The sequence below is a fragment of the Microtus oregoni genome, unplaced genomic scaffold, assembly GCF_018167655.1.
Source record: "Microtus oregoni isolate MIOR12 unplaced genomic scaffold, Mior012 000029F_ref0000214, whole genome shotgun sequence".
Lineage (NCBI taxonomy): Eukaryota > Metazoa > Chordata > Mammalia > Rodentia > Cricetidae > Microtus > Microtus oregoni.
Genome location: NW_024543088.1, coordinates 708,041 through 728,626, shown reverse-complemented (window position 1 = coordinate 728,626; position 20,586 = coordinate 708,041). Strand labels below are relative to the sequence as shown.

General features: G+C 49.2%; 1 protein-coding gene across 1 annotated transcript in view; it reads left to right on the top strand.

The window, feature by feature from the left end:
* Nucleotides 1–20,586, top strand: part of LOC121464955 (mitotic spindle assembly checkpoint protein MAD1) — a 319,326-nt gene that overhangs the window by 21,756 nt on the left and 276,984 nt on the right. The window contains exons 7-9 of the mRNA XM_041678089.1: nucleotides 1,083–1,213; nucleotides 1,330–1,444; nucleotides 4,806–4,867. Coding sequence (XP_041534023.1) covers nucleotides 1,083–1,213; nucleotides 1,330–1,444; nucleotides 4,806–4,867 — 308 coding nt within the window. The remainder of the gene's footprint in view (nucleotides 1–1,082; nucleotides 1,214–1,329; nucleotides 1,445–4,805; nucleotides 4,868–20,586) is intronic.

Genomic DNA, 20,586 nt, shown 5'->3' with positions numbered 1-20,586 from the left:
GCATGTGAGTGTGAGGGTACATGCGTGCAGCTGTTACAGGGAGGCCAGAGATGATGCCGTCACTGGGCCTGGAGTTACAGACAGTCGTGAACTTGACATGGGTGCTGAGGACAGTGTTGTTCCTCAGGATATTATTCCCCACCCACCCTTTTTTTTTTTTTTTTTTTTTTTTGGTTTTTCGAGACAGGGTTTCTCTGTAGCTTTGGAGCCTGTCCTGGAACTAGCTCTTGTAGACCAGGTTGGTCTCGAACTCACAGAGATCCACCTGACTCTGCCTCCCAAGTGCTGGGATTAAAGGCGTGCGCCACCACCGCCCGGCCCACCCCTTTTTTTTTTTTTGTGGTGGGAGACAGGGTCTTTCTCTGGACTGAGACTCTCCATTGGCCTCTCTCTGCTTAGAATTACAACTGTGTACCACTGTTCCAGTTTTTTTTTTCAAATTTCAGTTTAAAAGTTTTTTTGATTTTATTTATTTATTATGTATCCAACATTCTGCCTCCATGTATGCCCACATGCCAGAAGAGGGCGCCAGATCTCATTACAGATGGTGAGCCACCATGTGGTTGCTGAAATTGAACTCAGGACTTCTGGAAGAGCAGCCAGTGCTCTTAACCACTGAGCCATCTCTCCAGCCCCTAAAATTTTTATTTATTTATTTTTGAGTCAAATCTTTCTATGTAGCCCTAGCAGTCCTGGAAATCTTTTTGTAGACCAGGTTGGCCTTGAACTCACAGAGATCCTCCTGTTTCTGCCTCCCAGGTGCTAGAATTAAAGGCCTGTGTTACCATACCTGCCTTTTTTTTTTTTAAACTGTGTGGGTTGAGCGGAGTTAGGACCTCATGCTTCCTGCGTGGCAAGTACTTACTGGCTGAGTTAGCTCCCTAGCTCCTGGCATCTCCATGTTCTCTTCCTTGAAGTGATCCTCATGATCTCAGTGTCCCAGGCCTTCTGCCTGCTCTAGGTCATTCATTCTGTAGCTGGAAGCCTGCGTGTTCTTCAGGTTAGCCTCTTTGTTTTACCGAGGCTCTGTTTGCCGTGCTTCCTGGCTGCTCACTCTCCTTTTTCCTCTTTGCCTCTCACAGGACCTGGAGCAGAAGCTGTGCCTGCAAGAGCAAGATGCAGCCGTGGTGAAGAGCATGAAGTCTGAGCTGCTGCGTCTGCCCAAGATAGAGCGTGAGCTGAAGAGGCTGCGTGAGGAAAACACTCATCTGAGGTGAGGGCCTGTGCGCAGCCTGCTGCCCTAGCTGGGAGTTGGCCGCCTGGGCTCACTGTCCCTTGGGTTCATCCCCAACATGTGTGGCTGTTGGCATGACTGTTCTGGCCCCACAGGGAGATGAAGGAGACCAACGGGCTGCTCACCGAAGAGCTGGAAGGTCTGCAGAGGAAGCTGGGCCGTCAGGAGAAGATGCAGGAAGCTCTGGTTGACCTGGAGTTGGAGAAGGAGGTGAGTAGTGGGTGAGCCATGTCTCCAGGGCTAGCCTCTGGCCTGTCTGCAACACCCTGGGCATCTCCGTCAAGCACAGTAGCTGGTCAGCTATGGGGTCGCTGTGGTGGTGTCGTGGGTAGTGCAGTCAGCTGAGACTGTAGTCACTGCTGACTGTTGCAGATAGAAGCTTCTTCCATTACAGCTGACAGCGGTATATTCCATGGGCATAAATGCCGCTCTTTAGAGGCAACTTGACAGATCCTTTATGTACAATAGCTGTTGTTTCTGTACTAGGGTCCATGACATCCCCACCTACCAGATGGGAGCTCCCTCTTCTGGAATGAGCATCAAATCTAATCAGAAAGCAGTTGGTTACCCTGGTAACGTACCTGCCATGGTTGCACCCTTAGGCTCATTTTGCTTGGTTGCTTATTATTGTGCACAGAGGCTCTAAGGCTGGATAAGGCTGTTGATAACAGTTCTTCCCTAGCAGCCTGCACAGTCCCTTGCAGCACCCCAAGGGCTAGCTAGTAGAGAGAAAGCATCAGCTCAGTTCTAGTGTGACTTCTCTGGTCTCCAGTGTGTGCTGTCTTTAGCAACAAAGTCTCACCATGGAATTCTGGTGGGCAACCAATAGCAGTCGCAGTTTCTGTTCATTGTTTTAGAGCCTCAGAGGCCTCTCTTGACCTCTCTACCTTATATTTTGAGACAGAGTCTCTTACTGAACCTGGAGCTTTCTAATTCAGCTAGGCCGGATGAGCAGTGAGCTCCAGGTCTCTGCCTGTTTGTTCTCATCTTGTGTTGGATTTTAGGTTTCTGCTCCTATGCCCAGCTTTGGTTAGATGAGTTTTGCGGATTAAACTCAGCTTTCATGCTTGTGTGGTAGGCTGTTTGCTTGACTGAGCCATCTCCCCAGTTTCATCTCTGTCTTCTTATGAAAGTCCAAGGCACCTGAGGGCCTGGTGCTACTACAGAGTTGTCTGTGACCAGCTGGTGCTGCAGCTCCTGTCTATTCATGCTGTCCCAGACAGGCCTCTTTTGGAGGCAAAAGACCTGGAGCTCTTTTTGTCCTTTTCCCTGGCATTTTGTCCAGAGAGCCTTTCTTTTGGTTTTGAATGAGTGAGTTTGTTAAGTGTACAGCAAGGGAAAGTAAAAGAAAAACATAGCAAGTAGCTGATACAGAGAAGCAGCACACAGTACGGAGCATAAAGCATCCGATTGGGTGCTTACAGCATCCCGCAGGGATGACTTGGAAGTCCTGCTGGGGTTCCCAGTGGAGCGATTTGGGTGCTTCCGGCTTCATATTCTCACCACAGGCGCTTTTATACCATGAATAAGCAATAGTTACCTTTGCTGGATAGTTCCCATTTTAGCTATTCTCAAGGGCCAAGTTTTGTTTTTGTTTTTTTTCCTGAGACAAGGTTTCTCTGTGTAGCCCTGGTTGTCTTGGAACTCTCTTTGTAGACCAGACTGGCCTCAAACTCAGAGATCCACCTGCTTCTGCCTGCTGAGCTCTGGGATTAAAGGTGTGCACCACCATGACCCAGCGCCAAGTGTTTTTAATGCCATAGCAGCTTGTAGTTCTCTTCTTCCTTGTTGCAGGACTAGAGGGTTCAGCCTGTAGTTGAATTTTCTTTACTCTTTGCTCTTTGAGGGGCCCACCACCAAGCTCCTAAATAATCACATGGAGACTTATTCTTACTTCTGAATGCCCGGCGTTAGCTTGACTTATTTCTAGCCAGCCTTTCTTAACTTAATCCCACTTACCTTTTGCCTCTGGACTTTCGCTTTTTTAAAATTTCTGTATATCTTTTCTTCTTATTTTGTGTCTGGATATGTAGCTGGGTGGCTAGCTCCCGGTATCCTCCTCTCTCTTCTCTTCCTGTTTATTCTCTCTTCATGCCAGCCCAGCCTATTTCTCTCTCCTGCCTTGCTATTGGCCGTTCAGCTCTTTATTAGACCAATCAGGTGTTTTAGACAGTCAGTGTAACACAGCTCTAAAGAAATGCAACATAAAAGAATTCAACACATCTTTACATCATTAAACAAATATTCCACAGCATTAACAAACGTAACACATATTAACACATATTAACTAATATTCTACAACACCGGCCTGTCCTAGACAAGGAAGCAAGGAAGGCCACCTTGGTCCCTGAGCCCACTTTCAACAAGTGCCAACAACACATGACATTTACCAACACAATTTATATTACACCTAGATCTAATGTTTTGTCTTTGACATTTTTCGAGGTTTATGGTGTAGAATCACACTGCTTAGCTTGAAGTTGTATGTGAACGTGTGCTGGCTGTTGACCCTGAGTCAGTCCATGCCTCATCTGTCTTATAGAAAGAAGTCAGGACATGGCAGGGAAACACGTAGAAAATGGCCATAGGAAAGTTAGTAGCTGAGCACCTGTCCTACCTTTTTAAAGTTTTTAGTTTATGTTTGTGTATGTATGTGTATATGTATGTGAGAAATAGTGAATGCACATGCCATAGTGTATGTGTATGCATGTATATATTTGTGTATGTAGTGTATGTATGTATGTGAGAAAGTGAACGCACATGCCATAGTGTATGGTTGTATGTGTGTGTGTGTTTGTGTATGTATGTATGTGAGAAAGTGAATGCTCATGCCATAGTGTATGGATGTTTGTGTGTGTGTGTATATGTATGTATGTGAAAAAGTGAGTGTGTCAAAGTGTATGTGTGTATGTATGCTTGTGTGTGTATATAAGTATGTATATGAGAAAGAGTGAGTGAGTGTATTGTATGTGCCACATTGTATAGATGTTCCAGGGCAGTAGAGAGAGTAGGTTTTCTCCTACCCTGTGCATCTGGGGATCAAACTCAACTCACCAGGCATGTTGGTGAGTCTTTCACCATCTTGCTGGCTATCTTGCCATCTTGAGTGACTTTGTTTTGTAGGGGTTCAAACTGGTATAGAACAGGCACACAGGTGTAGTTGGTCCTGTCTCCCCATCATGGCTGGCTAGATCCATCTAAGTCATCCTTAGTCCTGGCCTGCCATAGAATTGGGGAAAACTTGGCTCTAGAGTGGAGTTCATCTGCTTAGGGCTTAGCATTCTGAGAGAGGCGCCTGGAAGGTCAAGAGAGATCTGTCCTTGTGAGTAAGGACTGAGTTTGCACTCAGCCCAGGCTTCTGAGGGACTGTGGCACCCTTACAATGTCAGGAATGTGCCTGGCCTGGCAGAAAGGAGCAAGGCCTAGGTGAATCATGTATGTACAGCTGCTAAAGTCGCACAACCACCTCTGATCTCAGATAGGATGGGGGACTCCAATTCCTTTGTCCTTGTTAGCTTTCACATGACAGTTGCTGGGCAAGAGACGCTGATGACTATAATTGTTTTTCTAGAAGCTGCTTGCAAAGCTGCAGAGCTGGGAGAAACTGGACCAGACCATGGGCTTGAATCTCAGGTGGGTGTGTTGCCGCTATCTTTGCCCCTGGTTGCTGACTTCCAGTGCTGTCTCTGTTTCCTGGCTCAGAGTCCTCAGAGGATAGGGCAGGCAGGCTCCTTTGTGTGCTGTGGTGAGGAGCTCTTGTTTAGGCTTAATGGGTGCTTTGTATGGAAGGGAGGCCGAGCCTCATTGTGGACTGTTGAGAATCTGCGGCAGCATTGCACTGGCCTGCATGTTTCCAGGGCTCTGTGTATATAAGGAAACAACCACTTTTAGATGATGATAACCTTTGAGGGTGAACTGAGTTCAAACCCCATCATACTGGAAGATTCATGTCCTGCTGGGACCCCTGAAGCATCCCATGTGACTCATCTGTGTCAGATATGGATGGAGAGAGGCTGAGTGGACCAGAGGCCAGAGCTGCTGGGCACTGTTTTCCAACACATAGAAAGGGCAAAGTGTTCCCTGTTGCTGTCCCTTCTGTATACCGCTCTGTTCTGGGGTGCCATTCACTGCTGACTTACCTCATTTGTGGTTCAGTTTTGGGGTGCCCTTCAGTTGTCACCACCAGCTGTGAGCTCCTGAGTCTTGGCCTGGATGTCCCTCTTCATGGTGGCCATGTCTTTCCAGGTCCCAGGGAAGTTGGGTACTGATGGTTGAAATGGTTGGGGTGATGAGCTGTTGGAGCTTGGGCACAGCCCTGTGGGATCCAAGCAGCCCTTGTTTTAATACTTCCGGCTTGCTGGCTGTCTTTCCTGCTGCTCTGAGAAACGAGGCCAGATGGGGACTGCCTGAGCTCAGCTGTCTTATAATCACACTGTCCCCTGCTGGCTCTGGAGTCATCACCTTCCAATGGCAGCACTGCCTTCCGTTCTGTCACTTGACAGTGTCTCTTCATTTCCTCTCCAGCCATCTGCAGAAGCCTTCTTTCAGAGGCTAGCCCAGCAGGCCCAGTGCTGCATGCTTTCTCCTGGCCTCTGGGTTCGTTAGCTGCCGGCAAGGGTCCCTCCTACTCCTGAGGCTGCTCTGCCCAGACAAGACACCTCCGTGATTTCTTTCCTGTGACGGAGATCAGAGGCCCCTTATGCCCAGTTGGACCAGCCCTGTTGGAACACTGGCATGCTGGTGTGCCTACGTGCCTGGTGACTGCCATGTGATACTTAGTGTCAATTGGGCCTGTGGAGCCATTGCCCTTTCTGGAGAGCAAAGACCACATTGGCCAGGTTGCAGTGTCTGGCTGCTCTGTGAGCCTTTTGGGTCTATTTCCCTAATTATCCACCCTGTCAAGAGCTCAGCTAGTGTCAGGGAAAGTGTGTCCTTGGGCACTGTCTGGCTGCCTGTGCTAGGCAAGAGGGAGGAGTGGGTACTTATGGTGGTTCATGTTCTCATGGAAGAAGGTGGGAGATCCTTCCTGGGAGCTGCACTGTCCTGGACTTCTCTTAAGGGAGGAGGAGTGCATAACTTCTCCCATCTGTACCCGTGAGGTGCAGCAGGGTCATGTCCTTAGGAAGCGTCTCACCTGGTGCCTGGCCTTTCTGGGAGGGGGAGGGCTCTCGCTTATCTGTCCACAGTCTCCTTTTAGCTGTTATGCTCTGGGCTGCTGAGGCTGTCTGGCAGCGATTTGGGTAGAGACTCGGGTCAAGTGCAGACCCTGGGTGACTTGTATTCTATCCCTGGAGCTACACTTGTTCATGATGGTATGGGACGCACACCAGCTGCACTAAACGTGCCTCCTCATCACAGTAACCTGGGTTTGAGCATTGAGGGTATATGCTTGAGTGTTTACTTAGAATGTGTGAAACTCTGGGTTCATTTCCTAGTAATTATTTAAAAAGGGAGTAGGGGCTGAGATGGTTCAGTGGATGAAGCATTTGCCTTGCAAACTGGAAAATTTCTTGAACCTAGGCAAAGGTGGAAGGAGAGGACTAACCCCAAAATGTTGTCCTCTGACCACCATACATGGTCATAGTATTTGAATACTGATAACATATGTTTTACATATGCAATAGAAATAGAAACTATAGCTGGGTGCTGGTGGTGCACACCTTTAATCCCAGCACTCTGGAGGCAGAGGCAGGAGGATCTCTGTTTGTTCGAGGCCAGCCTGGTCTACAAGAACTAGTTTCAGAACAGATACCAAATCTACACTGAGAAACCCTGTCTTGAAAAGTCAAAAAAAAAAAAAAAAGCGGGGGGGGGGGGGGAGAAACTAAAAATTAAAAAGTGAAAAATACCCTAGAGTTTTCAGGAAATTGAGATTCTGGATTCTCTGGTATGATGAGGATTTTGACTTTCTACCCATTTTTATTTTAAAAAGACCTCATTCATTCATTCATTTATTTATTGGGCGGGCATGAATGTGTGAGTTCATGTGCATCACAGTGTGTAGGGCCTGTGGAGGCCAGAAGAGGGTGTTGGATGCCCTGGAACTGGAGTTACAGGTGGTTGTAAGCTGTCATATAGGTTCTAGAAACTGAACCTGAGACACAACAGTAGTGAGTGCTCTTAACAGCTGGGCTGTCTCTTCGGCCCCAATGCTTTCCCTTTTTTATTTGTGTGCAGGTTTTGGGTAGCCTTTGGAATTTTGTTTTGTGCAAGGCTGGGAGAGTGACTGAGTGAAGTCTGGGAGCGTGGAGATTAGGCTTGATGCAGGGCAGGAGCAGAAGTAATGTAAGGACTAGAGGGGGGCGTTGGGGGTCATGCCAGGGCTGAGATTCCTCAGGAGAACTCATACATTTTCTTGTTCACATATTCATACGTGTATGCACCTATTCACAGACACACATGCATGCACAAGCACACATATATACACATACATGTCTGTGTGGCAATTTAAGGATCCGCTCTCTAGCTGGAGACCTAACCAGCCTTTCAGAGCAGGCAGGCACTCCTGCCTGCATGCCTGGAGCATTTTGCTGCATGTCTGACCTGTGGTTCTGTGGGTTCTGAGGCGCAGCTACCAGTAGGTGGCACTGCCCCCTTGATGATCAGCTTTCTTCATGGAGGCCTGTGAACACCCTTGGCAGCCCATCCTGGGGCTTACTGGCCTCCCACAGGGACTTCCTCACTAGTGTCAGGGGTCTTGTTAATCAAGGGGTCTGAGTCCAACACTTCCTGCTTATGGGCAGGGAAGTTGTTGCTTTAGCCTGTGCCTTGTCTGCCCATCTGTGACCATTGTCTCTGAGAGTCCTCTGTTCCCTCGGGTCTGAGTGCTGCTGGAGTCTGGTGCAGGTCTTGCGAGGACACAGCTCTGGCCGTCCTGAGGTGCTTAGTCCTAATGTAGTCATTGCTTCCTAGTTGCTGCAACGAAATCCTGCAAAGAACAACTTCAGAATGGGTTGATTTTTGTTCCTGTTTGAGTGTGAAGTTCATGAAGGTGGGGAAGGCATGGTGGCAGGAGTGTGAGGCAGCTGGGTGGTCACACTGTGTCTACAGGCAGGAAGCAGAGAGATGAATGGGGGTACTCAGCTCGCTTTCTCCTTCTTACCCACCCCAGCTCATTGAATAGTGCCACCTACGTTCAGGTTGCCTTAAAACTCCCTGGAAACACATACCTTCACAGTCATGTCCAGATGTGCATCTGCTAGGTAACATTAAATCCAGTCAAGAAAAGTGTTTGTAGCCTGTGTGAGTTCCTCATGGAATAACAGCATCTCTCTCTGCAGTGTGATGCTTCTTATGTCTGAGGAGCCTAGAGATATTAGAAGGAGTGTTTAAGAACTTGGCAGAGGGAGTCAGATGCTGAACTGCAGAGGGATTGCAATTTGTCCTGTGCATTGGGCCTCATGGTCTAGGAGCTGGGCTGTGTCAGGTGTATGCAGTCATGTGGGCTAAGTCAGACAGTTCTCTACCTGTGTGTCTATGCACAGGGTCATGTGGGCTTAGGCATGCTTCTGTCTCCCTGTGGTGAGTCCCATGTATACAGTCATATGAGCGGGAACAAACAAGTTTGTACCTGATTGTGTCCAGGGCAACAGGGTCACATGGGCTTGGGGTGAATGGGCTTGGCTCTCTGGGATGTATCTAGTGCCATGGGTCATGTGGGTTAGGGCAGATGGTACAGTTATGGTGTGTTTATGCACAGAGTCACATAGTTCTTTCTACCTGTGATGTGTCCAGTACATTGGGTCATGCAAGCTGGGGTGGATGTACACTATCATTTGGCCTGGGAGTAGACAGGTTTTGCGACTTGGAGAGTAATGGACAGGAAAGAGTCTGGCAGTGTATACATATGATGCTGTGGCATGGGACCAGCCCTGTTTGTTATGGGGAGTATTGGTGCTAGTGAGATTGTGACCCTCTTAATCCTCAAGGGCTTTGGGGTTTGGCACAGCGTTGGCATGGGGTGTATGGGGAGTGGTGACATCTTCACCCTGGTTTCCCAGGGTAGACTGTGGGAAGGACTTACAGTATGGAGAGTGAGTGACAGACAGTCTCTTTCACAGGACAATGTGGCTGTGGAGTAGTGGAGAGAGACTGGCAGGGAGGGTGGAGTGGAGGAGGAGTGCAGGGCGCTAATCTTGAGGAAAATCAGCTATTTTCATAGAGCATTTCAAGCTGGGAGATTGGTTAACAACCCAGGACTTGCTTTTGATTGGGAACTTTCAGGAAGCTAGGAAAGAAGAGATTCCGTAGCCAGATAGAAGGCACTTGTGAACAATTGCCGTGAAGGTAATACTGGTGGCCGCATGCGAGGGATGAGGGTGTGTGTTCTCAGCACTGGAGATGCTGGATAAGGCCACGTGTTCTTACCTTCCTACTGAATGTCCTTACCTGTGTGACTAGGTAATTAAAGGGCAGGTCATCCTGGGACTGAGTGGGTGGTTCCTTGGGTATGTTTGCTGGATCTGAGTTCCAGGTATCAATGTCCACATAAAAGGCGTGGCTGCGCGTGCCTGCGTGTGCCTGCAACCCTTGCACTGCCAGAGGCAGGGCAGGATCGCTGGGACTTGTTGTCTGCTAGCCAAGCTCCAGGTTCAAGAGAATAGAGCGGAAAGTGCTAGAGCTGGACAGTTCGACAGCCTCCGTTCACCCGCGTATGGGTGTGTACACAGTGGACATATGTTCCTTCCCTCCAAAAATCAGGATGTGTGGCCTGGATAGAAAGAAACGATCTGGAGACTACATAATATGTAGGAATTCCAAAGTATCAATAAAAGGCTGTTCGAACCCATTAGCCAGGTCAGCAGGGTCCTAGGACTAGTGGACAGAGATGATGGTTTTTCTGAGTGCTATGGCGACCTGTGGGAAGGACACGGCGTGTACAGTAGCATCAGAGTGGTACAGCACTTGGGGATAAATTTAACACAGCATGTCCAAGATCTGTGCTTTGCAAACATAAGACGCAGCTGTCAGTAATTATGGATGACCTAATAATGGCGGGACGTGGCAAGAGACGGGGGAGGAGAAAATAGACCCTTCCTTCTTTGCTCTCAGGCGCCTGCTCGGCCCCGCACCCTGACACCAGATGGGGGTGTTTCTGCACAGCAAGCAGTTCTCCGGTAGATGCCAGCTGGGCGTCCTACAATCCAGGCTCAGACACTGTCTGTCAAGAGTTTGGGTTGGATTCCACAGGTTGAGGCCTCAGACCCAAATGACTGGCTCACTCTGATGCCTTTCTCAATCCTAGGTTGTCACCAAGGCGGACTGGCTCCAAGGCAAGGCTTCCAGAACCCCCTTGGGTTGATATGCTAGAGGTGCTTAGAGAATGCAGAAAAGCCTTTACTATGCTTGCCCATTGTTGTTTGGTTTGTGTCTCTGAGACTTTTTTTTTTTTTTTTTTTTGTGCTTTTTCAAGACAGGGTTTCTCTGTGGTTTTGGAGCCTATCCTGGAACTAGCACTGTAGACCAGGCTGGTCTCGAACTCACAGAGATCCACCTGCCTCTGCCTCCCGAGTGCTGGGATTAAAGGCGTGCGCCACCACCGCCCGGCTCTCTGAGACTTTTGTAGCCCAGGCTGGTCTCTAAGTCACTGTGTAGCTGATCTTGAATACTCGATTTTACCGTTTCCACTTCCTGAGTGGCTAGGATTACAGGCGTTCACCGCTAGGTTCACTTTATATAGTTCTGGGAGTGGAGCCCAGGACTTCGGGCACACTATGTGTGCTGGCTAGTTTTATGTCAGCCTTACATAAGCAACATCATCTGGGAAGAGGGAATATCAGTTGAGGAAATGCCTCCGTCAGACTGGCCTGTGAGCAAGCCTGTGGTCCCTTTTCTTGATTCATGATTGATGTGATAGAGCCCAGCGTACTTGGAGCAGTACCTCCCCGGGCAGGTGGTCCAAGTATAAGAAGTGTAAGAAGGTGGGCTGAGCAAGCCCTGAGGAGCAATCCAGTAAGCCTCACTCCTTCATGGCTTCTGCTTCGTTCAGTTCTTACCTCCAGGTTCCTGCCTTGAGTTCTTCCCTGACTTCCCTGGATGATGGACTACAAGTTGTAATCAGAACTAAACCCTTTCCTCCCCAGCTTGATTTTGGTCAAGGTGTTTATCACAGCAATAGAAACGCTAACTAAGGCCGTAGGCAAGCCACATCCTGTGTCCTGTCAGTTAATCTTGGGCAGGGTAGGTACACCCACTGGAGTATTTGAGTCACTACTCAGTTCTGCAGAGCATGGACAAGACAGAACGCTTTCCCCATGCTGAGGGACAATTACTTTGTTTCTCCCCAATATACAACATCGGCATTGGTTAGATAAATTTCTAAAGGCATTTTTTTTCTTATTTCAGAAGAAAGCATATGTTTAGAATTGATAGCTGATGCTAAATTGCCCTTTGAAAAGCCATATTTCTACACATTTCAGTCAGGGTACGGGAGCCCATGGCTTAATTGGGTGAGTGTGCTTTCGAAGGTTGAAGCAGAGAGCCAGAGTGAGTCACAACAGAGCAGGAGAGCAGGCGACTTCACTGGGTTGGCTTTTTAAACACTGTACTTAGCAATTCAGATGGAAACGAGAGCCTTATTAAGTAGGCTCAGAGCGTGTGTTGGACCCCTCTGCAGTCAGGCCTTGGTTTTTGGGGAGGGAATAATTTACCAGTGGCTGAATGCCTCTGTTACTTGGCATCTGACTCTTGTCACTTTTTATGCCCGAGCCTGGCCTTGCTTCAGTCCCTGCTGGGTGGTCATTATACCTGTCAGCATGCGTGTGGGCTGAATGGCATTAAGGAGTGGTGTGGTGTGGGCCACGGGAGGGCAGACAGCTTTCCACTTCAAACAGCTGACCCCGAGTCAGGGCTGGGAGCCAGCAAGTGCTGACCTGGACTTTCCTGAAACATCTCTGGGTCGCCCAGATGACATGTTCTGGGGACTGGCTTCCCTGACGTGCCGGGCCAATTAAGAGGACCGTGGGGAGAGTGACTGTGTAGATTCCTTCCAAGGTGGGAGCAAATTGGGCCACCTGGCCGCACACATCTGCTCAGCTGCTTTCTCTGCTCAAGGTTTGTAATGACCCCGGTGTCTTGTTGATGGATGCCCCGAGCTCCCCTGTGCATGGGACGTAAACGAGCTGTCAGGTGTCTTGAAGAAGTGATGTCCCTCATGGCTTTGCTTTTCTTTGAGGCCTAGATATGGAGGAGGGAAATTTGAGAAGCGTTTGGCCTCTGGGTACCTGCAATCTGGTCTTTTCTTGGACTTCATTTGGTTTATTGCCAACATGCTGCTTGTTGCTGTCCGGGAGAGGGAGGGACCCAGCTAGCTTATGTGTTTGTGGTTGGCTTCCCCTACCAGTGGTCTCAGGGGCCTTAACTACTGGCTTGTTTCCTGACAGAGTCCCTGCTACTTTCTGCCCTGGAGGTTGGGAAGGTTTTGTGTTAGCTGTCTTTTCAGCCTTATGGTTTGGGACCTAAGGGTCGAGCTGGTCTTCAGAGCAGTGGGCATGTGTGAGGAAGGTGTGTGCTGTGGTGTGTGGCTGTTGCCTGTGGGCTTGCCTAGCAGTGCTGACAAGGCCCTGGGGCTGCGCTTTGTGCCTTCCAGTGGGAAGCAGGAACTTCAGGGGCTCCCTGACCTGTGGGGTTGGGGAGGCAGCCCCTCTGTAAAGTTGCGGGAGGGTCTTCTTGGAGTGCTAATGGCCATCTGCTTTAGGTGGATGGCCTCGCGGTCCCATGGGGAAAGGACGGGAGGCAGATGTTCTGTGTTGGCTGTTGTCGTCCCCGTTCCTGACATGCACCAGAGCAGGTCTGAAGGCGGCGGGATGTAGAGCATGGAGAACAAACGTTTTTCTAGAGCAGACACCAACACACACACACGCACACGCGCACACACACACACGCGCGCGCACACACACACACGCACTCACGCACGCACGCACGCATGCGCACACACACGCGCGCATCCTCAGCAGGAAGCAGCTGGCCTGGCCACACTCCACACTCGTTCTGCCCTTGGTTTTCCCAGTGCTTTTGGGGTCTTTCTTCTAAGTTCTATAGATAGGGTTCATATCCAGTGTCTCCTCTGAAGTTGATTTGCCGGCACCCAAAGCATTGAGGACATTGAGGTTGTGGTGCATACCCAGGGCTGATGTGAAGGGAGGTGACGACGGCAGCATCCCTGGCGTCACAGTTGATTTTGTTCCCTTCCTCCATTCTTTTCCTTTTCTTTTTTGGTGTGTGCATATGTGTATACATATATGTGGAGGCCAGAGGTTGGTGTCAAGTGTTTTTCTCAATTGCCCTTCACCTTCTCTCTCTGTCTCTCTTCTTTTCCATCCTTCCCTTTTTCCTTTTTATTGTTTATATGCATATGTGTTTTGAACATACAATCCATTTCCCCCAACTCTTCCCCTCTATCCTCTCCCAATTTCGTGTGTTAATTTTTTAACCCTACTGAGTTCACTTTCTGCTCATAGGTGTAGGACCATCTACTGGAATCTCGAGAAAACTGACTCCCTTCCCTGACCCCTCCTCCATCCGTGTTAGGATTTGTGCTGGCTTGCTCTTGTGTAGGTCTTGTACGTGTCGTGAGGGTCACCGAGTTCCTGAGTGCACTGGCCCTGTCGTGTCTGGAGAAGACCGCTTCACAGCAGTATCTGCTACCTCTGGCTCTTGTGAACTTTCCATCCTCTTTTTCACAGCGATCCCTGAGCTTTGAGAGGATGGATTTTGATGCCCCATTTAAGGTCAATAATTCCACAGTCTCTTATTCTCTGCACACCAACCAGTTGTGGGTTTCTATATGAATTGCAGTCCAGCACAAAGAAGCGTCTCTGTTGAAGGTGGAGAGATATACTCATCTATGGGTATAAATATAGGTGCTTAGGGGCAACAACATTAGGTCTGTTTAGCAGAGTGGTGGTGGTAGGTTTGCTCTAGGGTCTGTGACATACCTGGTCATGGATTAACAGTGTCAGGCACAGTTCCAGTTTGTGGAAGGGACTTTCAATCCAATTAGAAGGTGGTTTGTTGCTCCTGTATTCCCTGTGCCACTACTGCACTAATGGATGTCTTGCCGGGTTGGCTGTTGCAGATGGAGGGTTGCTTCCTTCGCTCCTAGGAGCTTGCAGAGCTCTGAAGCTGGCCAGTTAGGGCCGAAGCCTTCGGGTTGGTACCAGCTTGATTTTTCTGTGTCCTAGGACTCAAGTGTGTGTCTACATGACTTTTTAAGACAAGGTCTGTCCCTCAGGCAGGGACATGCTAGTCTGGTTAGACTGGCCAGTGAGCTCCAGGGATCCTCCTTTCTCTACTTCCCCAGCTGTTGTACCCCTTTTGTACCCCTTCTTCCCACCACACCCCCCTTTCTGAGATAGATCCTCTCTCTGTAGCCCCGACTATCCTGAAACTCACTATGAGGCCAGGCCAGCCTCAAACTCATAGAGATCCACCTGGCTCTGCCTTCTGAATGTTGGGATTACAGGCGTGTGCCACTATACTGGTGATATGCCCACTTTACAGGACTCTGGGGCTTGAACTTGGGTCCTTTTGCTTGTGCTGTATGCATTTTACTGACTGAACCCTATTGGCAAATATTATTTTAAGGTGTGTGACTTTTATTTCTGCTGCATTTGTTTAACTCTGTGAAGCTGTGGTTCTTTGCTTGTCTAAAACACCTGATGGTCTAATAAAGCACTGAACAGCAAATAGTGAGGCAGGAGCAAGGATAGGTGGGGCTGGCAAACAGAGAATATAGATAGAAGGAGAAATAAGGTGGAAGAGGAACAAGAACAAGAAGAGGAGGACATAAGGGCCAGCCACTCAGTTACACAGCCAACCACGGAAAAAGAATATACAGAAATAGAGAAAGATAAAAGCCCAGAGGCAAAAGGTAGTTGGGATAATTTAAGAAAAGCTGGCAATAAACAAGCCAAGCTAAGGCCAGGCATTTATAAATAAGAATAAGTCTCCGTGTGTGATTTATTTGGGAGCTGGGTAGTGGGCCCCTCAAAAAGCCAAAAGTGTAAAACATCACACAACAGAGTGGAGCTCTGTTCTTTCCAGAGCAGTTGGAGGGGCATCTAAGCCTGGGGGTGGCGGGCCCTCATCTCACTCGGGAACTCTGGTGGAGAGCTGGTGCACCGAGCCCTTTGAGCAGATGCCTTTGTGTGGAGCTGCAACAAAGAGAACAGATCCGCATTCCCAGCAGCAGAGTGGAGTTCTCATTTAAGTCAGGTGCCCTCCCATTCTCCACCCGCCTTTGTGCTAGTTCAGCTCTTACCCCAGTGAAGAGCCCTGAACACTCCTAAGCGCAGAGCGGCCATGCCTCTGAGCATGTTGAGCCCAGGTCTTCCTTTATACCTTGCCCCACACAGACCCAACCATGCTCTTCTGCCACTGCCATCTTACTGAGGATCTTGGGCCTGGGCCTCTCATATGAGCTTCACCTTTGAGGCCGTGGTTCAAACTCTTCAGTGTTAACCCAGTGCAGGTTGTCTCCCGGAGTGGGGCCTGAGAGCCTGGGTCCTGCCACCCAGCATTGCCCTGGTATGTGCTCTTCCCTCCAAGAGCCTGGTCTGCTGTGGGGAAGGTGGGCAGGTTTCAGGAGTAGCATCCTAGCTCCTGCTGTCCACATGTCTGCCTCACTTGACCCTGGCATGTGTCCCTAGGCTATAACAGGTTGCCCCCTACCTGGGTGGGCGAGGTGTTGCCTGGGCAGTGGGAGGTGGAGGATTCTGAGTGAAGCATGAAGCAATGTCACTAGCTGCCACATGTGCTACACTCATGGGACACAAGAGTGCCAGGTCCTAAGCTGCAGGCATCTTTCCATGTCTGCAGAACACATACAGCTTGATGTGGGACACGGTGACAGCTGTCAGAATGTCCTGGGAGTATGGCTTTGGCTGAAGTGTAGCATTTGCAGAGATCACAGTTGGCAGCACTTGTTGAATGGTGCCAACGGAGCCCTTGACAAATGTTACACATGGTGCTTCTTCGTCTAAACACATGTGTTAGAAAAATCCTGGGATCACACACTTGGGAATGTGCCTGGAAAATGCATTCTGCCTCTCATTACTGTATTTTTTCATTTGGAGCCAGTGAAGTCTCTAAATTGATTTTTATTTTGCTTATTTTTTCTGGTGTTTATTTATTTTATTTTATATGTGTATATACATATGCACACATGGTGTGGTATGGAGGTCAGAGGGTAGTTTGTGGATGTCAGTTATCCATCATGTGGGTTCCAGGTATTAAACTGAGGTAGGCAGGCTTGGTGGCAGGCCCCTTCAGGCCCCTTCATTCTCTGAGTCATTTGTCTGACTCTGGTCTTGTTTTTTGAGATAGGATCTCATGTAGCCCAGGCTAATCTTGAACTTGCTATGTAGCTAGGGATGGCTTTGACTTTCTGATTGTTCTGCCTCTACCTCTGCAGTGGTGAGACTATAGGAGTCCACCACTGTGCTCAGTTCATGTGGTGCTGGGGATGGAATCCAGGACTTCATGCATGCTCAGCAAGCGTTGTGCTGATTGGGATACTTTCCCAATAAGGGAAACTGTTTTGATAATAGCTCTTTCCTGACTCGAGGAATCTCAGTTTGGATGGAGTTATGGCTGAGTTTACACACTAGTCTGGTGGTGCACAGGCTAATATTTGCTTGGACTGGGACACTGTGGCATGAATTGGAGAACTGCCACCTACCTCAGCGTGGCTCTATCTTCACAGGCCTAGGCTCCCTGTGGGCTGTGCAAACTGGTGTGTGGAACAGTGGAATGTCTATTCTGTAGTATGTTGTTAGAAGTAGGAGTCTGGTAGCTGCCAGGGGTGTGTTTGTGGACTGTACCCCTGGCACATGTTCTAGAGCTGCCTACTGGGTTGGGGACAGACCTACTGTGTGTTTGCTGGTTTGGTGCTGTTGGTGGGAACAGAGGCTAGGCGGGCTTTGCTCTAGAAGCAGGTGTCTTTCCAGGGGACCTGCAGTCTTCTTAAGGTAGTCCTTGCTCAGAGGGTTGAGGGTCCTCAGCTGCCTGCAGGATACCGGTGCTGTAATGCTGCAGGCTAGCCTGCTTCTTGGTAGCATCTCTGCTCTCACTACCCCCTCCCCCCAATCTGTGACTATGTATGGCCTCTACCTGACAGTGCGGGACAGAGACTTTTGGAGGAAACCATGGCCCAAGGTCAGCCAAGTAACCTTGTATCTTGTTGAGCTGCGTGGCTGATCCTGAAACATGGTGGGCTCTGCCTTTGTAACCTCCATCCATCTGGCCAGCCACCCGGTGCCAGGCAGCTGGCCCTGCATCTTTGTGGGATGTGTAGTCCCACGCTGTCACATTTCCCTTCTGCCAGGGGCCACCATTTTGGAGCATAGCACAAGCACATGTGGCAGGAAGCCCCAGCTGGAGGCATCACTTACAGACCTGTCGCTTTGTGGCGCTTTGGCAAGGTCTGTTTGCCAAAAGCTTGCTCAGTCCACCACCTTTGCCCTACCTCCCAGCTGGATCTGGAATTGCTCCTGGTGCAGAGGCTGCCAGGTGGAGGCTGCCAGGTAGAGCGCAGGCAGCCATCACTTGGGAGAGGAAACATTTAACTTTGGAGGCAGCAACACAATGCCATCTCCTCTGTGGAGGCGGCCGAGGTAGAAGATTAGCAATTAATTCTTTATTACATGCAAACTCCTCTCCAGTTCTGTGGAACCAAACAGTCCTCCCACCGCGAGGAGGGCGGCTCCACTCAGTTCATTCCCAGCGCACCGCTGCTCGTCTGCTCTTGAGCTGATAGGAATTGCTTACGAGTCTTCGTGGAAGACATTCAGACACGCAGTTCTCTAGCTTCCTACTTGCTCCCCCGCCTTTCCCCCCTCTTCTCTGGGTATAGTTTATTGTGCTTTAGTCTCAGGAGCATCTTGCTGTTTATTGGGATTGCAATTACAGAATGCAGGTATCAGCCGCCTTTTAGGCTAGACAAGTTGTAGCACGTTGATTTTCGTTTTCTTCAAATTATAGCTTTTTTTTTTATTGACTTATGAGAACATTGGCTCTGAGGAGTCACTGGGTGCCGTTACTGGTCTTGCCTTTAGTTTGGACAGTTTTATTGTTTACTGTAGCTTGGCTGAACAGTCAGAGGCATGCCAGTAGATGTTGCTTCTCAGTTATCTGCAAATTATGAAGCTTGGTGGTTTGGTTTTGAAGGCAGTGTGGGCTATATATAGGTCATCGTTGTAGTCTTAGAAAAGGACTAGCTACTGTGGACAGTATGAGTGACTGGACTCAGCTGTGATATGTTCAATAAAACTTTACTTTTGGACTGAGAGTATAGCTTGTTGGTAGAGCACCTGCCTAGAATCTCCCAGTGAGGGGCTGGGGTGTGACTCACTGGTAGAACCCCTGCCTAGAATCCCCCAGTGAGGGGCTGGGGTGTGGCTCACTGGTAGAGCACCTGCCTAGAATCCCCCAGTGAGGGGCTGGGGTGTGGCTCACTGGTAGAGCACCTGCTAAAATCCCCCAGTGAGGGGTTGGGGGTGTGACTCAGTGGTAGAGCACCTGCCTAGAATCCCCCAGTGAGGGGCTGGGGTGTGGTTCAGTGGCAGAGCACCTGCCTAGAATCCTTCAGTGAGGGACTGGGGTGTTGTTCAGTGGCAGAGTGTTTATGAATGAGACTTAGCATTCCATCTCTAATTAGTGTAAACAAACAGAACAACTTTGTTTGAAAAACCAATATCTGGTTATTTGGTTTAGAAGCAACTAGAGTGTCTATTTCTTACTCTGTTTCTTACTGTGGCTTACTCCCCAGTGACTTTCTGCTCTGGTATCCTGGGAAGTTTTCTCTTCTCCTGGTCTAGGAGAACCTGCCAACATCGTGTGCCCTTGCTTGGCTGTGTGGTATTGGGAGTGAGTGTAGTACAGGGTGATATCTCCAAACTGCATGCAGTACCTGTCCTTGTTGGTCAAAGGGGACCTCACATAGTGACCTGTAGCTCTGTGAAGGACATGGGACTCTTCTTTGGAGATCTGAAGGGATGCAGCCCCTGTATGGTAGCCTCAGGTTAGGAAACATGGACATAGGGTCCAGAGCTGTGGCATGAGGTGAGGGACAGAGAGCAGGAGGGCCTGCCTGCCACAGACTGGGAGAGCCCTCGGGAAGGAGCAGTTCTTTGGCAGGGCTGGGCTGTCAGTGCTGGGCTTATGGAAGATGTCCTTTAGAATGAGTAACTGGTGCCAGGGCCGTACGAGGATCTGCACATCTGGGTGCATAGTCAGGCCTGGGCGACATGCCCTGGCTTTCCTGAGAATGGTGTGAGCTTTAATTCCACCCCCCCCCCCCCCCAATCAGCTCTGAGACTAGGGTTAGAGTTGAGACTATCAGTTTCTTCACCCTGGGCAGAGCTGTGGCCACACTCTCCCGAGTGCATGCGAGCCCCATATCCGTCTGTACAGTAAGACCTGTTTTGTTTCCATCAGCAACATGAACCCTTGTTTACGGCCTTTTCCATTTACTGACAACCCTTGCCAAATTAATTTTATTTAATTATCTCCCAGGGCTAAGCTTGAATACATTTTGTGTTAAATTCACAGTTTTTTCCTTTTCTAACTGAAATGGACTTAATATCCTTGTTAAAATCTGATTAAAACTAAAATTGAGTTTTTTGAAGTCTGATTATCCCATGAAATGGAATTTTAAAACCTAATTACGGGTGGATTTGCATACACTTTTCAGCACCATTGAAAAGAAAGTTGAAGGAAATTTATTAATGACAGCCTTTCTCGCGTTTCCCTGGGGCATGACGTTGCTGTAGGAGCACGGGGGAGGCCGTGGAGGAAGGTTGCATTTCTCCCCACCCTTCTTTGGAAAAGATTTAAAAAAAATTCATTCCTCAGAGACCCAGTTTCCCAGAAGGTGAGCTTCATTTTGTTTCTATTCTCTCCCTGCCATCATTGTCTGGACTGTGTCCTGTTTCCCTGTGCAGAGCGCTGATCTTTATAGAAGGGCAGGGTACCAGATGCAGCCCCTCCTGGGCTTCTGTCCCACCCCACATAGGAACTTGTCAGCAACAGGCTGCGGCCAGCCTGATTTGAGCTTGTGTTTGTGGCACACATGCCTCCTTTCTCTCCACAGTGCAGGGGGCATGAGTTTCCACCAACGTCCATTTCTGTGCTGTGTTTGGAGCCCTGCTGCCTGCTCCCACTTCCTGATGGTGAGTGAAGGTCACAGGCAAGTGCTCTGCCACTGAGCTCCACAAGCTCCAACCCAGGCATGGCTAATGTTTCTTTATGGTAAAAATTATCTTCTTGTCACTATTAGGCTGGGCCAAGCTTGGCTGAGCAGAATCACTTACATCTTGGTGCCCAAGAAGCTGCTGAGGGGAGAGAGAATGAAT